General features: G+C 43.6%; 1 protein-coding gene across 1 annotated transcript; it reads left to right on the forward strand.

Annotated features, from left to right (window-relative positions):
* The first annotated feature begins 156 nt into the window (after nt 1-156).
* On the forward strand, nt 157-11,416 carry LOC108028529 (proton-coupled amino acid transporter-like protein CG1139). The gene is made up of 7 exons (XM_044094733.2): nt 157-287; nt 396-578; nt 6,968-7,038; nt 7,299-7,445; nt 9,007-9,819; nt 9,883-10,042; nt 10,554-11,416. The coding sequence occupies exons 2-7, from the start codon at nt 525-527 to the stop codon at nt 10,815-10,817; spliced, it is 1,509 nt and encodes a 502-aa protein (XP_043950668.1). The 5' UTR covers nt 157-287; nt 396-524; the 3' UTR covers nt 10,818-11,416.
* The last annotated feature ends 6,436 nt before the right edge of the window (nt 11,417-17,852 follow it).

A 17,852-nucleotide genomic window follows, 5' to 3' on the forward strand; every position in this document is an offset into this window, starting at 1 on the left:
ACCGGAGAGACATCGGGTACGACTTGTAACGGCACACGCGCGCTCCGCTCTCTCTTCGGGCTAGCCGCACTCTCCGCACTCTCTTTCCACTGTCGCCGCTCTCTTCGGGGAAAAGCGGCCTGGAAGTCGGGGGTTCGGTTCCACTCGCCGTTCTAGGGTTTGGCATTCTTGTTCTGTTTGTCAAGCCGTGCGGTTGATTGCCGGAACTCCGAAAAGAAAACCACTCGCCCTCGAAACCACTGATTCGATTCCCCGCCCGGTCACGGTCTCCCTCGCAAGTTGCATTAGTAATATTGCATTTCTTACTCTCCACCCCAACTCCAACCCACTCTGAGACGAGTCTCGAGCATTGCTATTAAACCTGCCCTTCAATTCTGTTTTGTATCTGTAACAAGTGCTTGGAGGCCAGTCTCGACTTCCGAGTGGCGTCGTTTCGCGCACCAGGATCCCTACCCCCCACGGCCTGATCCTGCCTCCGCAAGGACACCGGCTGACCAAGGACTACCACCACCGCTACCGTCGCCATGAGCTTCCATAAGAGCGACTCGCGGACGCCGCTGGCGCCCACCGAGTACACTGTAAGTAAAGTCGTCTCCTTGAGCCGGAGGGACTCGGCATCCTCTAGCAAAAACTAGTTTTCAAATCTACACTCCTCTTCAAAACAGTTCACTGAGTATCCGTAGATAAACACATATTGTTGAGTTTTTGTGCCTTATGGTTTTTGGTCCTTATTTGCACTCGAAAGATATTAGTTTTTTACATTATATTGAAAATCCTTAGGAGATATGGTTGTCTTTTAAGTACTTTGCACTAAAAGTAAACTAAATGCTAGCATTGCCACAATGAAATTCAACAAAGTGAAGTTCGGAACAGGCCTGAAATGCAAGTTCTAGAATGTTCGAAAAAACACCCCCATACCACGGCTGTTTCGGCAGTAACTAAGGCTAGGAAAAGGTCCTTTGTTATTCTTTCCTTCCTATTTTTAATACTTCATTGTGTTGATATCACCAATTTATATGCCACTCTGCGTTGTCTTCTTGACTCTTTCTCCCTCCCCCAAAAATTTCCACCTCCTCCCTTTGAGCCGATGAGCCACCGAAATCCCCCTATGATATCACCTCGGTTCTTGAAAATTCAGATTTATGCATATCATCGGCGAGTGATAAAATTTTCCGTTGATTAATTTGGCACACGGGCCTTTGCCACGGACATGTGATGTGACACCTCTCCGCGTCCGGCTCAGAAGACCCGGGCTTAACCCTCTAATGCCTTGTTTATTTATTGATCGATGGCCGGCTTGCATTCGCGTTCGTAAATGATTGTTTATGCAAATCTGAGGGCTAACGTTTGTTTGGGTTGATAACAAAGTAAAGTCTAATTTCGGGGATGATTGGGGTCTTTCTTTTCCCGTTGGCCGCCCGCTCCTTTATCGCCTGTTGTTATGAGTAACAGGCCAAACAGTTTTCCACCCGCTTGCCCGCGCTCTTCGTTGTTCCCCTGCTGCTGCCTATTTTCAGGGCACCCAGTGGAATTTTCCACTCGCCAGGCTGCACTTCTACGTCTGCCGGGACCTGGGCCTACGGCTATACCCTCGGAGCGAAGGGCACTCGGGCGACCGGCTACGCCGCGGCGTGTACGTCTACCTACTGCGTCAGCGGTTCTCGGGGTTTCGAGTTCATGGAACACCTCGTCTTTCTGGCTGCTGCGCAAGCGCCAAAGGGAAAAAGTGCTTGCGGAATTCGCTGAGTCGGCGGCAAAGCAATGTTCTGGCACCGATTCGAGCGCTGGTTTCGGTTTCGGTTTCGCACTCGGTAACTTTCCACTGAGCGTGTGTCCAATGGGAGACGCTCTACGGCTCCACAGCTCCACAGCTCTTAGCCGTAGCTCTGTTTCCCTCTACGGGGGTGTTCCGTGTCACTCCACTTGCACATTGCGTCAGCCTGCACTTGAAACCCGAACGCAGAGCGCGCTCCCCCCCTGTAGTTATAGCACTACAGGTAACAACAACCGATGGCTTTGTTCTGGAAACAGGGAGTAGATCGTACCGATCTGATCCGATTTCGGCATGACGACTTTCCGAGCAATTTGGACCAAGCCGTAGTACTCCTGATCCAACTGGATCGGTTTCGATGCCGTCGGGCTTATGTTACTGGAGCGGCAGCCAATAGACCACAGACTTCTAAATATTTATGAATCCATTTCGGAACTTCGGAACTTTCGAGAGGGAATTTTTGTTGACTGATACCAATTATTGACCCTGTGCTGCATCTGAAAGTTTTTTATCAAGTTCTTTATGCTTAATTAAATATTATATAATATTTTAAAGAAAATTGACAATTTGTAGAAGTGTACTCCTACTAGTAAAACGATTTTATTATGTGCTGTTATGAAATAAGTGTAATAACTACACAATGAACTTTTTTGTATCCATATTTTAGGGTTGAGAAAAGCAAGTCATTTTATGGCTACTCAGATGTCAAAAAACAATATTTCGTTTCCATAAAAGTTGCATAAGTTATAGGTCATAAGCCATTATTATTTTCTCCTCTAAGTACTAATAAATTATTAAATATATTGCAAATTGGAAGGAAAATGTAGGTATTTTATTGTTTCTTTAATGGGTCAATAAATAAGTTTGATAACTCATCGGAATCTATTGCAAATTACAAATCTTAAGGAATGTAAATATTTGATAGGTGATCGATACATCTAAGAGTTATTACGTTGTTTGCAGATTGCATAACTTTGTGAAATTATATATCTACTTTAAAGATATGTTAAAATGTTGTACTTAGGCAGGTATCTAAGACCCCTAATTCTTTGCATTTATCAGTCAATAATGGCGTCCAATCAATCTTTCGGGCGTACTGCAAATTGGAAACGACATGGAACGAAAGGCTTTTAATTTAGCACTGACAATAGGATCCCCGTCACGCTCATGGGCCTGATCCACTTAATTCAGGGCACTCGTGGTTCGGAGTGATCGGTCCAACATGGCCCATATCTTATCTGCGACTGTCGCAAATTGCAGGCGCCACGGGTGCAACCCGGGTGGTGGCCATTCCGCGGAAATGTGGGGGAATAAGTGGATCTCTGACTGACGGAGGGGAACTGAACCCTCGGCCACGTGATTCCCCCGATGTCAAATTCCGTGCCTAGCTCGGCTTGCACTCCCAGTTTGCATACTGCATACTGCGAACTGCAAACTGCACTTTTTGTGGCTCGCATTTTGCCAACAAATATACAAAATTTTCCACTGCAATTTGTTGTCGTTTGCCGTTTTTATTTCGCTGTTTGCCGTTTCTGTTTCTGTTTCCACATCCACATCCACATCCATTTCCACTTTTTGCTTACATAAGTTCAATGGCACGCCAGGTTGAGGCAGCTCGGAGCCGGGGAGTTCGCTCGGGCTGCACTGCTTTTATACCCCCCTATTGACAGTTTTAATTAGAAAAGCACACGGAGCGCCGTGCACTTTAGAATGCCGCATTTTTCCTGGCAAAAGGGGGCTAGGGGCTCCGGAAGAAGGCGGTGCCTCGCCAGCTTAGTCACACAATGTCGGCGGCCGGGCCTTACGAGCGCCGTAAGCTTCTGAGATTCCTGGCAAGATAAGACCCCTAATTAATAGGCTTCCCTATCGCAATCGCCTGGGAGAAGCGCGAAAATCGGGAAACACCTGTCGTAAATCACACGCCTTCGCTGACTGATGCGGTTCGGCCATTGAGATATTGCCCCGGTATTTCGACAGGTGTTTTGCGCAGTTCCAGAAATCACTATTATCTATTATTAAGTAACCCGACATTCGGCGAACATGCAAGATTGTATTATTTGCATTGGGCTAATTGGGAGATAAGCAATGCAAATCGATGAGGTGTAACTATTTATTTTTAGGTGTGACAGGAGTGTTTTCTATCCTCATTCTAAAAGAAATAAAGCTAAACTGCGACCATTCACCAAAAAAGGCAATTTATTATTGAATATCTATAGATATCTTAATTAGGATAGGTTGTTGGTACCTGGCCCTTATCAATCACTCATTATCAATTCGGCCCCTTTAATTTGCCATTCGTCACACGCTCTGCAATGCGAACTACACTGGGCTCCATTCCGCCGAACTTGAGTCGATGCAGCGACACGTGTCGTCGTTCCGGGGCGGCTGCCGCCCACCTGTTCGCCCACCCCCAGAAAAACCCATCCCCAACTCTGTTTGCATTCTATGTTATCGACACGTTTCTGTTTAGTTTTTGCCTCCTCGAAAACTCACGATATTGAAATGCCATAAAAAGTGCAACGCAATAAGTGATTTTTGGCTCCGCTCGCGATGCAGTGAGCAAAATATCCACTTAAGTTGCTAATATTAAAGGGTTATTATTTAAATAAATTAGATAACTTTCTATTCCCTTTTCTGTTAATTTGGAATAGCTAGGAGATTCAGAAGACTTTTTTATAAGGTTACATTCAAATATGTTGTTTCCACTTAAACCTTTTCTGAGTGATCGAAAAATGAAGCGAAATTGGTAGCATGTCAATCGAAATTGTCACAGATGAGCTCGACGTAAGTCTAATGACAACATGATAGAAAATGAGAGTGACTTCAATCGTTATATTATTACCAAAACAAAAGTTACTTTTAAGGTAACGATGCAACAGGCAGATTTAATAATATAGGATTTTACCTAAAGAGGTTTTACTATTGCAGGTAAAATCCGCCAAGTTAGTAGTAACAACAGCCATGAGACCAAGATGTTTCTCCCTCTGTAGCCAGCTCATTCGAAAGCAACATGGAATGGATGGCATGCGATTGACAGATTGAATAACCGACTGAGTGGCGCTTTGTCGCAATTAGTGGCCCTGCAGCTGTCTAATTATTTTCTATCTACTTTCAAGTTCCAACTTTCAGTTTTCCGAGCACCGCGCTGTTTCTGTTGCCCTTGCATTTGCGCACTGGGGAACTCTTTCTGCTCGCTGGGTTGATGTTATCCGAAGCGGAAAGAGGCTGGTTGTAAATTCTTAGCAAATGTGGGCAAATCGTTCTCAAAAATTTGTTTGTGCAAATTTGGCACGGCGGGGGGCAATCAAGCGTGAACGCGCGCACTAAAACTTTAAATGGTTTGAATATCTACGTTTTGCGGCTTTGGGTTTCTTGTCCGGGTATTTTTTATTCATTTTTTTGGGCTTTTAATGAAAAATATTCCATTGTGAATGGAGTAGGATTTAAAACTATTTGTTTATTTACTCAAATCAGAAGATCATTGAAATTCTTATGATAAGCCTACCATCTACTAAAATACCTTAGGCATAACAACACCCGGGATAATCTTTAAGTATTAAGAACACTAAAAGGAATCGTATTTAAATACAACTAACTATTCAAAGTGTATTATTTTTATTAAATTTCATTAAAATTTATTTCAATTAATATCTTATCGCTAGATAAGAAATTATTATTAAATTTAATTAGCGAACGCAACCACCTGAATAGCTGATACACCCTCCGACCGCTTGTAGTTTCTCGAAAGTACTGCAGATGGCGCCTACTATCTCTACTTAAATACCAAATAAAAATACTAAATGTAAAAATTTTGCTTACAAAAGGTGTAGCGCAACATGCTGCGCAAATTTATCGCATGCAATAAGTGCATGTTATGCTTCCCCTTACCTCCCATAGTCGGCGCCACTTGAAATTCGCAATTAAAATTCCAAACAACGAAAAAATAAAGAACAACGAAGCATTGTCAACCAGCTTTTCTATTAAACGGACAATTTGCGCAAATCCCGATTTGTTCTACTTTTCGTGCCTTTTCGCACGTATTTGTGGCGCAAATTCGCAGCTTCCTCATTAGCCGCACGGCTGGCTCAGCAGCCTTTTAATCAGAAAGCGCGGAAAAACAATATATATAAAGTCTAGCTGCCCAACCGACCCACTCCCTCCCCCAATTTTCCCCGATTTTCTCACGATCACGTGTGGCAGAGAGGGGTTCACTTCGCCGTGACGTCATGCGGGACTGCACCCAAAAAGCGAAGGAAATAATGAAAACTGTGAACTTGTGCTGGGTGTCGACGCAGACGTACGTATGATCCCACTCAAGAGCACAGTAGAGCGCAGAACCGGGCGAAAGGTGGGTGGTTGGGGCTGGCGGTGGCTTTTTCGGCGGTGGCGATGGGGCGGTGTTTTGTTTGTCGCCGTCATTACAGCGCTGGCTTTCCGCCTTGAATCAGTTGCTTGTCGCCGCTTGCAAGAGTCACGCGCCGAGAGATTTGTCCCGCGTCCAGCACGCCCACTCACAGCTACGCCCACGCCGCCCCGCTGGAAACCCACCGCCTTCGTCGCCGCCCCTGATCCACCCAGCCTGACCTTGGAAGACCTCAAGCTGAACGCCCCCGCTGGAAAGCCGCCGCTGCCGCCGCGCCGCGAGCAGCAGTCGGAGAAGGGACAGAGCCTGAGCCTCTCCAGCTTCGGGGGCTCCAAGGGCTCCATTTCGGGCGCCGGCCGGAAGCCGCACCTTTCCGGCGCCGCCTTGGCGCGCCACAAGCTGAAGATGTCCTTGAAGCGGGGCGGCCCCCCGCCGGTGGCCACCAGCGGATCCGGCGTGATGACCACCTCCCTGGACCAGCAGGTGGCTAAGGGACAAACGAGTCGCTCGACCAAGTCGACCAGAGCCTAGATATCACGCATACGCCTCTTGTTGCCCCGAGGACCAGTAGTTAAAGCCAATTATCTATTTAGTTTGTGTCATAAAACTGCATTGAACTTGTTCATTGATCTTGTTTTGCGTATTTTGTTGCTTTCCGCTTCTTGGCCACAATTTATCGGTTCCTCCTTTTGCGCACTGCAGCTGCGAAGAGCTTTTACATAACTATCAGCGCTGCAATTCGAATTTTCAGCACTCTCCCTCTCTCTCTGTACGATTTTCCCGATCCGCACTCATCTTGGCTTTTCCTTTTGGCCGCCTTCCTCTCGTTGCAGAAAATCCCGACGGTCGCTGCGGGCTACGGAGACACCGAGAAGCCCAAAGGCGGCAAAGGCGGGCAACCCAAGTGAGTATCCCCGACGAAAGATGAGAGTATGTCCCACGCCTCGAGATTCTACGGCCGGGAGTCGAATCATTCGTCTAGTCGATGCCTCAGGCGGCGGCCGCGTTTGCCTCGACTCCGATCCCAATTCGATTGCGATTCCCGTTGCGATTGCCATTTCGGTTTTGACCACGCTACGGCCACAGAAACTCGAGCGCGATGTACAAGAACATCGACAACGAGTCCTCCACGACCATGTTTGAAATGTACTCCTCCTCGGACAGGTTCATCCGCTCGGACATGGCCGACGTACCCGTGCAGCAGGCGGCCGGATCCACGCTTCCCTTGGTGATCACTCGGAAAAAAGGGGACGACTCCGAGGATGGCAACTACAACCCGTTCGAGCACCGCAAGGTGGAGCACCCCACATCGTGAGTACTCAGTTTAAGGCGGAAAAATGCTGTAGATTAGGAAAGTGATTCAAGAAAAAAGGTTTACTTAATTGGCATTCCTAGCACAATTTTTGGAACAATTGCTGTAATAGCCAAGCAAAGTCCCTATAATATGTGTAGTAAATATATCAGTAATTAAGAGATTCTAGCCAGATTTGATATAAAAATAAATTCTGCTACATATACATACAAATACATATTATTTTATGTTTTAACCCGATAAATGTTGAAAATACTGCAATTATGAAAGACTTTTTCGAAGGTTATTTAATATTTTAGGCATTTTATAAGACAAATCAAGTCTACAATTGACTAGTATTTTAGGAACTATATAATATGGTAACTATCAACCTTTACTGAGCATTCAAACCCCCCTAAACCTTGTCCCTATACACTACACTTTTTGGCACCCGGGAAAAGCAGCTGATCCAAGTCATTAGTCGCTCAATGACTAATCCCCTTAATTAAACGCCCCCACCCGCGTCATTGACCTTTAACCGATCTCAGACTTTGACTTTGCATCGGGCCAAATCGAAAGAACGGAAATGCAACTGTATTGGCATTGGCCTTGGACGTTTTGGCAACTACTTTTCCAAACTAAAAATAAGTAAAATCGCAAAGGAAAATCTCGGGCGAACGAGCTAATAAAACGAAAGCGCCGACAATGTTTTGCTCGTCTCGTTTAGCATGTGGAATGAGGAAAATCCGCCTGCCTGCCACCCTCTGGGTTTTCATCTGAGAGGGAAAAACGCATCCGCCAGACCTTGCATTGCACTTGCGTGAGAGGAATTGGCGAGAATTTTCAACAGCTCACCAAAATATTTGTTGGCCAGTGCCGAAAATCTTGAAGACATACACGATAGTACATAAATATATCACTGCACCATGTGGATTGCAGGAAGACCCCCCAAATCAGCAACTACATCCATGCATCACGCCACATTACTCCTAGCAATTATTTAAACTATTTTTGGCAGCTGATATCTATTTATTTACCTATTCTAACACTTAGCGTAGATAATAAAGCTTTATTTATTTATTGACATTCTATTTCGCAAAGGGGGTTTATCTTTAATTGATACAAAAAGTCATCTAGGATTGATGGCTTGTTAAAAAATTAAAATAAAATATAAGCCTGGTATATTGTTAGTTTGAATTGGCATTAAAAATGATGGTAAATGGAAAATTTATTTGATGATTTAAAGTTTTTTATGCAGTTAAGATTTAAAAAGTAAGCTGTAAAAAAGTATTGTAATGTATTTATAAACACTGCTATTTTAATCTGCTTTGTAAAAACACAAAATTGAATTGTTTTATAAATAGCATATTTAAGTGTTTTAGTTTCTGTGCATAGTACTTGGTGTTTTGAATTCCCCAAATAATTTATTGTTCAGATAATAATATTTCTGGTGTCCTCGAGTATCCAATAGATAACAATTACTATCTTGGTATTTACTTTAGATTGTAAAAATATCCTAAGATCTTGGAAAACCTGATAAAGATCACCTTATTAATAATAACTTTAACCAATTTTTCCCAGGGACCTGGAAACATTTGTGCACCTGCTGAAGGGATCGCTGGGCTCTGGCATATTGGCCATGCCGATGGCCTTCTCCCACGCTGGACTGTGGTTTGGCTTGGCGGCCACCTTCGCGGTGGGCACCCTGTGCACCTACTGCGTCCACATCCTGGTCAAGTGCGCCCACATCTTGTGCCGGCGGCGCAAGATCCCGATGATGGGCTTCGCCGACGTGGCGGAGCAGGCCTTCCTCGACGGACCTCCCTCGCTGAACCGCTGGTCCCGCTTCATCCGGTTTATGGTCAACACGTTTCTGGTGATCGATCTGCTGGGGTGCTGCTGCATCTACCTGGTCTTCGTGGCCACCAACGTGGAGCAGGTGGTCAGGGTGTATATGGAAACGGAGCTGAGCATCCGGGTTTGGATCATGATCGTCACGGCCCCGCTGATCCTGATGTGCCTGGTCCGCAACCTGAAGTTCCTCACGCCCTTCTCCATGATCGCCAACATCCTGATGTTCGTGGGCATTGTGATCACCTTCATCTACATGTTCTCCGATCTTCCCGCTCCCGTGGAGCGTCCTGGAATTGTGAGCGTCACCGAGTGGCCGCTCTTCTTCGGCACCGTGATCTTCGCCCTGGAGGGAATCGGTGTAGTGATGTCCCTGGAGAACGACATGAAGAACCCCAGCCACTTCATCGGCTGCCCCTCGGTCCTGAACTTCGGCATGGGTCTGGTGATTGCCCTGTACACCCTGGTCGGCTTCTTCGGTTTCCTGAAGTACGGCCCGGACACCCAGGCCAGCATCACGCTGAATCTGCCCCTGGAGGACAAGTGGGTTTTGCATTTCCTCGCATGGAGATCACATTATTAATCATACTACTTTACATTTTTCAGGTTGGCCCAATCCGTCAAGCTGATGATTGCCATCGCCATCTTCTTCACCTTCACCCTGCAGTTCTACGTGCCCGTCACAATCTTGTGGAAGGGTCTTGAGCACAAGATCCGGCCGGAGAAGCAGAACATCAGTGAATACGGACTTCGCGTGTTTCTGGTGGTAAGTTGAAGGGGTTCAGTAATCATGTCAGACATTTAAAAGTATATGTGCGACCTATTAGTACAAAAATAGCTATATTACATAGTCGTCCAATTTTTATTTAATTTTGGCAGAGTATTGATTTTGATAAAAAACAACGAAGTTGAGTTCTTTCATTATTTTTCCTATAGGGCAAGGATGGGTATAATTTATTTGAAATACTGAAATTAGGAATTCTGCAATTCCACTTAAAATTTAGTAGACTTTGACACATTTCCTCCTTAGAATGTATTATGTACTGAACTGTATATTGCTTTAAAATATTTAAAAATTATTATAATTGATACCAAAAGCTACTAGTTGTTGCACTAGTTTAAAGACTTAAATTTGTAATTGTTGAGGGAGTAAATGTCTTATTATTTTGCTGACCAAATTGAGGATAGTATCTTGTTTAGACAAAAAATAAGAATTAACATTTAATTTACTATCCAACCTAAAACATTTTTCTAACCGAACCTGTCGCCCATTTCAGCTCCTGTGCGGAGGCATCGCCGTGGCCCTGCCCAACCTGGGGCCCTTCATCTCGCTGATCGGCGCGGTGTGCCTCAGCACGCTGGGCATGATCGTGCCGGCGACGATCGAGCTGGCGGTGTACCACGAGGACCCCGGCTACGGGCGCTTCAACTGGCGGCTGTGGAAGAACTCCGGACTGATACTGTTCGGCGTGGTGGGCTTCGTGGCCGGAACCTACGTGAGCATCATCGAGTTCCACGACGAGTTCAGCGGCGGCCACTGAGATACTGCTAATCTAATTTAAAGTAGTCTTTAATGAAACTCTTCTAAGCACAGGGATGTCTAAGCTAAGTTTTTAACTAATTTTAGGGCTAACCAAAGTTTTCTAGGAATCCGAAACCCCGCCCGCCCCCTGGTTATCCTTTCCCGACCCTCCCCCGTCCTGCCCCTCCGCGATCCGATCCCTGATATACTTGTATATCCCCGTATTGTCCCCTCAGCGGGGTATCAGCTACCAAAACAACAAAAGTATTTCGATTTAGTCGGTGCCACGCCCTCGGCGAGCTGGGGAGGTGGGGGCGTGGCATCAAGGTTACTTAGAGAATTCTTTTAGAAGTGATTTTGTATCGTAGTGATTTTGACAACAACTTAGTCGTAATTAGTTCCTACTCGAACTAAGCCAGGACAGACGGACGCAGCCGAAGTTTGTTTTCGTTCTTCTATTATTTGTTTTATCATTGATTTACTCTGTACATTATCGACGCCCTATTTCAATAATCATGACATATTACCGATTACCAATACACAAAGACCGCTGCTCCTTGCGCAGGGGCAGCAAAAAAAGGCATTAAAAAAATAATAAAACCTTTTGAAACAACCAAAGTGGGATTGTTTTAAGTACCTACTAGATTACGATTTTTAAAGTAAAAAAGAAAATAAGTGGGAAGGGGCTGGCTTATGACGTGTATTTTGTAATATTTGATTAAGGTTCAGTGGCTCAGTTGCAATGCTAATAAGTTGTTTTAAAAGATTGCATACTTTTGGGCAGAATGGATATCATACTTGCGGAATTTTAAATCGGTTCCTCTTATTGCATTTTTAGGTTCACTTTCTCTGAAGACAGCATTAAATTAAAGGAATCTCTTTTAGAATTTGTGTTTTAGAATTTTAAAACTTGTTTTTTAATTATTTCTAAAATGAGAACCTAAAATGTACCAAGCCAATTATGTTTTGAATATCTTACTTATTTCTTCATGGGTCCAAAGCCAAATTTAGCCCCTTTATAATATGACTTTCTTTTGGATCTCCTACAAATTATTTGTTTAATTTAATAATTCTATATATATCGGTTTTTGAAAATGCTCTATTAATTGATTATTAATTTTTAGAAATGGCTAATTCCGAAAGGCGGTGAATCTAATTTAGTTACAAATCTTAGGAATACAAGATATCTCCTCTTTTTTTAATTTTTCCTATTAAAGTAGACCCTCTTCCAGAAGTAAAAAAAACTATTAAATATTGGTAGGAAGCAACACCTTAACGCAACGTAAGCATTTCACCCTTTTTGTAAGGCTTTTGAAATCGTTCGACCTCTTGAGAACTTTAAATACTTCGACCTAATTTAAGGCCTTACTCGTCGTAACCTTGGGCCCTGTTGACTTTTCCCAGCGCCTAGATTTGCGGCGTTGGTGGTTAAATGTTTGCGTTCATTTTTTGCGGGGGCAAATAATTCAGCACTTGATAGCGGTGTTTTGGCGATAGGCAGAACAACAATTCGCATTTGAATCGCCCCGAGCCACGAGCTTTCCCACGCTACTTGAGCGGCGAGAGCCGAAATCAAATTAATATGTGATATGAGGCGCTGAAAGCAGAAACGATTCGCTGCGAAGCGAGGGAAACTTAACCCTTGGGCAGATAAGATATTTATCCAGGTGCTGGGCTCCGGGAACTCTGCCTCCTCTCGGCCGTCGTAATCGTAATCACCCACAAAAAGCGTTGGCAAAAAGGTGTAGGAACACGAAAAGGCAAATGTGCAAACGCAATTCAATTCAAGTCGAGGTCCGAGCAACTGAATCAGAAACAGAAACAGAAACTGAACCGTGAGAAAATTACACCCACAGATAACCAGGCGACGGTGGTATCCACAAGATACTCGCACTTAACTGCAGCGATAAGCGTTTTGCATTGTGACGCAATCGCCTTCGAAGTGCGAAGGAGTACGGGTTGGAGTGCGAGGGCCCAGCACACATGTGTGCACAATTGAAAAATTACTATTTACCCAGCGAGAGTTTAAAGTTCGTGCCCAGGCCGGCGTATCTCGTATCTGGCGGATACGCGGATACTCGAACACTCGGATACGCACACACCGGCTCCTCGATAAGGGGCAGCGTGTGAAACCAATCAGAAACCCGTTGATTGAGCCAAGAATGACCCACGACACTGCGTGTGTGCCTGCCCGGCTCTCGGATCTTGGCTCTTGGGCTGAGTTTCTCGAGTTTCCCACTCACTTTCCCAGTACTCTATGGAGACCAGGAGCAGGCACTTGCTGGCCTTTAAATACTGTGTGTAAAGAAATAGTTCTTAACACTTTTGGGCCAGGAACTGTTAAATGTTAAAAAATATATATTTTTCTTTAAAACTTGTTAAGTATTTTTATTTCCGTAACCTTTAATTTTTATAATAATTTAAACAACTAACCAGGAACCAAAAATATTAATTTGTAGACTACTTTGGATTTAACTTGTAAACATAGAGTTAACACTCATTTAACTATTAAGAATGTTAGCCATATTAAAAAGTAGAACAAAATAATACAATACAATAAATATGAGCAGATTTAAAGCTTTTTAGGAACGATTATTTAATTGCGCCATAGCAAAAGAATATATATGAATCTTTATGAATATTAATAGGAAATTGAATCAATGACATTTAAAAGCTCTTTTAAAATCAACGCAAGTATGAGCTCAGAGGATTAGGTTTGTTTGTAATGAATACATTTTATCATGATTTATAAATTTTGGAAACCAAATAAACATTAATTTAAAATGTACTCAACATTAGAGTTGTAAAACATAAAGAAGACATTATAAAGCCTTTGAATTAAATATCAAACCTTTAATACGAGTTTTCCTTTTTAAAATTCAAGCTTAAATGAAGGAGAACTTGTATCGGGCGTACCTGATCAATGCTTTCCCTGACACCCCTGCCAACCTATAAATTTTAATCACTTTTCCATTAGCAAACTGGGCATACTGGGGTAATGATGAGCAACTGATTAACCTTTTGTCTCGTCATTTACTCGGCGCATAAATCGCAGCCCGTTTTCGATTTGAACTTCTGTTAATTTGCAATTTATAGTACGCCCGGCCGCTGGCCAAATCGAATCGCCGCACTTGCATTTCCATTGCGCTGGACAAGTTTACAGGCGTTCCGGGCGCAGCTCGCCGGCCAATCCACCTGCCGATCGATGGCCAGATAAATGGCACTTTATTAGTTGGCTTCTTACCCGGCTCACTCGGGACGTAAGTCGCCAATGGCGGCTGGCAGCTTAATGTCAGGGGCACAATGTTTGGGCCATGTTTATTGGGATTAGCTGCCTGAAATTATGACCAATTTGTCGGGTTCAATGAGATGCAGCCCGCTGCCTTTCAAGTCAATTGGATGCAAAGAGCTTCCTCCTTGGGACTGCGAGTAGCACTAGCCGGAGGACCCGTAACCCATAGAAGGCGCTGCTCGGGCACTCACTTTGCGTACATTTTTGGCAACAGAAATAAAATTAAAGCCTTAAACAGATAATGCCCCATCAACGCACTTTGCGACGCTGCCCGCCGGTATTCAATGCAAATCTGTTCTGGGCTCACGAATCGGAGGCTGACTGTGGCCGGGGTTTCTGTGCGCTTGGTTCGGGTTAATAGAAAATTTATAATGCCAGCTAGCCATAAATCGCAAACATCCACCCACATGCGGGCAGGGAAGGAGCCTTTTTGTGTGGGAAATAGGCATAAAAACGCTGTAATTTGCAGTTGACAAATACGCAAACTCCTTGCCGAGGCCGGGCTGCAAAAATTAACTCATATTGCAGGCTGGTGGCTTGGGTGATTTAGGTGGAGGCAACGAGTGGGGATTTTGCACTGAAAGGTGCATGGTACTGAGGCCTGAGCAATAATAAAAATATGTTACAGTGTACAAATATGTGGAAATCTTAAATCTAAAACTCGATATACCTTTGATCTGCATAGTACCAAAATAGTTAGAAATTTTTTAATTGTTAGTATTACTGCATCAGTCAGGAGGATAAAGCTAAATCAATTTTTTAATTAATCTGCGTGTTTTAAGAGCTGAAAAATATAGAAACAGACCACAAATTCCTATATAAAATTATGATAAATGTATTTCCTAAAATTCTTAATTTAAATATGATACAGTACAATAAACTGCATTTATAACGTTCAGTATTTAATATGGTAATCATAAGACCGTAAATACACTTCCTATCGGTATGGTCCCTGTCAATTTCCGTTTGCTAGCATAAATACTTGTCCTAAGTATACATATAATGTAAGTTAATTTTTCTCCGTGCAGAGGAGCAGGAGCAGCCCGAGTTCGAGGGGCGCGAATGATTTATGCCCGCAGTGCGGCCTACGAAAGTGTGCACTGAGGAAGGCGGGAGGACAGGAGTTGCCACAATAGCAAGGGGTAGTGGGAGGCTCTGTGCGCCGGCGAGAGTGTTTTGCCCCTCTCAAGACTGCCCCCAGCTTCCTTCCCCGAACATCCCACTCTGCAGGTCCTCCTACCTGTTGTGGCTGCGCCCCAGGCTGCAATTGTCTGCTTAAAAGCGCTCATTCTGTCCACAATGAAGCCACATAACTTGGCCGCAGTTACCGTCTGTTACCCATGGCCAAGCGCCCCGTGCCCCTCCGATGTGATGATTTATCGCCGATCCCTGGATCCCCGGGTCCCTCGGCCCACCTCCCTGGGTCCCGTGTTCCCGGCGAACCCAGCACGGTAGCTGCGGCTCCTCTCGCTGAAACCGAATTGAAACTTTATTTAATAAGTTGATGTTATTTGTTAACTGCGCGAAGGGCGCTTCGAGAGCCCAGCTGAGTTATGTGGCCAGGCCAGCGGAGCTTCGTCTAATGCCGGCCGGTGTACACCCAGAAAAACAGGACTTCTGAAAGGAGATTGGCCTTCCTGTGCCAATAACTCATTTGTCTGCTCTTGCCCAAGGAACTGCAATTAATACAAATTGAGTTTAAGTTAAAGGGTAGTGGTTATAAAAATATTACGAAGATGGAATATTGAACTATTTTTATAGTCATCTCATTTAGGTACCAAATAGATGTTAGGCAAACCGGGCTATATAGCATTAAAAATTTTGGATTGATGGAAAATGTTATTGGAATTCCAAACCTGAAATGTTTAGTTTGTTTATTTACTAAAAATATGCTTTATTTTTATAAGCTGCTGAAAGTGTTATCTATCAAAATGCAACCCACTATAAATGTTACAATAGATTTAGGTTAAAATTAAAATTGAAGAAAGTGTTGAATAATGTAATAATACTCAACATTCCAACCAAATCAATTTATTTTTACCCATTTTCCCAAGAATCAATCGCATTATAAATATTTTTTTAAATGCATAAATTATGTGAACTAAAAGGTTTTCTGGTTCAAATGGGCTTCTAGGCTTAAGTGGGTTTAATTAGGTTCAGAAATACTCTAGAGGCAAAATCATGGACAAGCATAAATGGCAGTCTAACTTGACATTGACTCCGCTCAGATGTGCGGTGACCAGTAATGGAATTCGTTTGCGGACGCACTTGACCCCATTGGGGTCCGATCAGACCTTCTCCACCTGCCCAATCCAATCCTGCGGCGATTTGTGCGTGCGCCAGACGAATTGCATTAGAAAGTCTGGACGGGATCGGCGGACAGGTGGCGGCTGGCACTTTAATCTGAGCCGCGGCACACTTGCTGACAAATTGCTGATAAATAAAGCGAGAGATTTGCAATAATGCCTTTCTAATTTCATGCGTCGCCAGCGACTCGGCTCCTGGCCATTGGGCATGCAAAGCGCACAAAAAGAGCCGAGCTCCAATCCTGGCATGGCGCCTCCATTGCGATCGGCAGTAGGTCCGTGGCCCCGGCTCGGGTTTAAACATTTTCCACACGTAACGCGAAAGTTTGAATCATTTGTCCGGCACACAACGCAGCGATTTTCATTTAAAATTCTTGTCACAGACATGTAATTGCAACGCGCCAACGACATCGTCGATTCCGACTCCACTTCGATCCGACTCCATCGCTGTGGGCAGCCCAAGGGCACTGCGAAAAATAATATATGGGTGGCCTCATACAGGCATTCGGCTGAAATGGTGAATGGGTGCCGTTTAGAGCCAATGAGATTAAATTCGGTTTTCGTTGAAATTATATTCAATTACAATTTATTTATTTATATATATATATATATAAGTTATATTTTTATTTTTATTAGTATTAAAAAAAGCTTAAATCAAATTATAATATATTAATACAATATAAATTAATAGATATTTTAAATGATTATTATTATTAAAAATAAAATACATCACATTATCATTATATCATAATTGGCTTAAAACATTTTTGTAATTTTAAAAAATATAATTATTAACAGATGTAATCCAATTATCATGGGATTTTCGTACTTAAACAAGAAGGGTGTTTCTAATTTTCTTGACCATGTACTTAAATGGCATCCTTTCTTACTTTAAATATTTTATTTAATTTTTTCATTATTTTAATTTGAAAATACCTTTTATTTTACAAACTTTAAAATAAACTGCCAGATACTGGATAATATTTTTTATGGTGCAGGCGGATCTATAGGTTGTTGACAATACGTTTGTCAGGCGCGATGGCCGCTGCTGCAACTCCCCCCACCCTACCTCCCCCTCTCCCTGTCCCACTCCCCCACTGGCCGCTCCACCCCCCGCGAACCCCTTACACGCCGCCAAACTCCCCTGCCATCTTGTGGCGCTCTGTGTTGACACAGATAAGTGCGTGGCGGCGGCGATAAGTAGCGTTTTATGCATTAATTTCTGCTCAAAAGAGCATTATTTATTACGCATTAATGCGCTGAATTAACGTTTATTTAATTAATATTAATGCGGCCGCCGCTCTTGCGGTTTGCTGTCGTGCCGCAGCAGTGACTGCCGCATTTTGGCACAGATTTTTGGGTCAAACTCCGTCAGTCCTGTTAAAGTGGTCAATAAACGGTCGGTCAACTCGGTAATCTAGTCATGTTTGATTTTAGAAAGGAAGCTATTTGTGAA

Source organism: Drosophila biarmipes, chromosome 3L (genome assembly GCF_025231255.1).
Source record: "Drosophila biarmipes strain raj3 chromosome 3L, RU_DBia_V1.1, whole genome shotgun sequence".
In the NCBI taxonomy this organism is placed as follows: Eukaryota; Metazoa; Arthropoda; class Insecta; order Diptera; family Drosophilidae; genus Drosophila; species Drosophila biarmipes.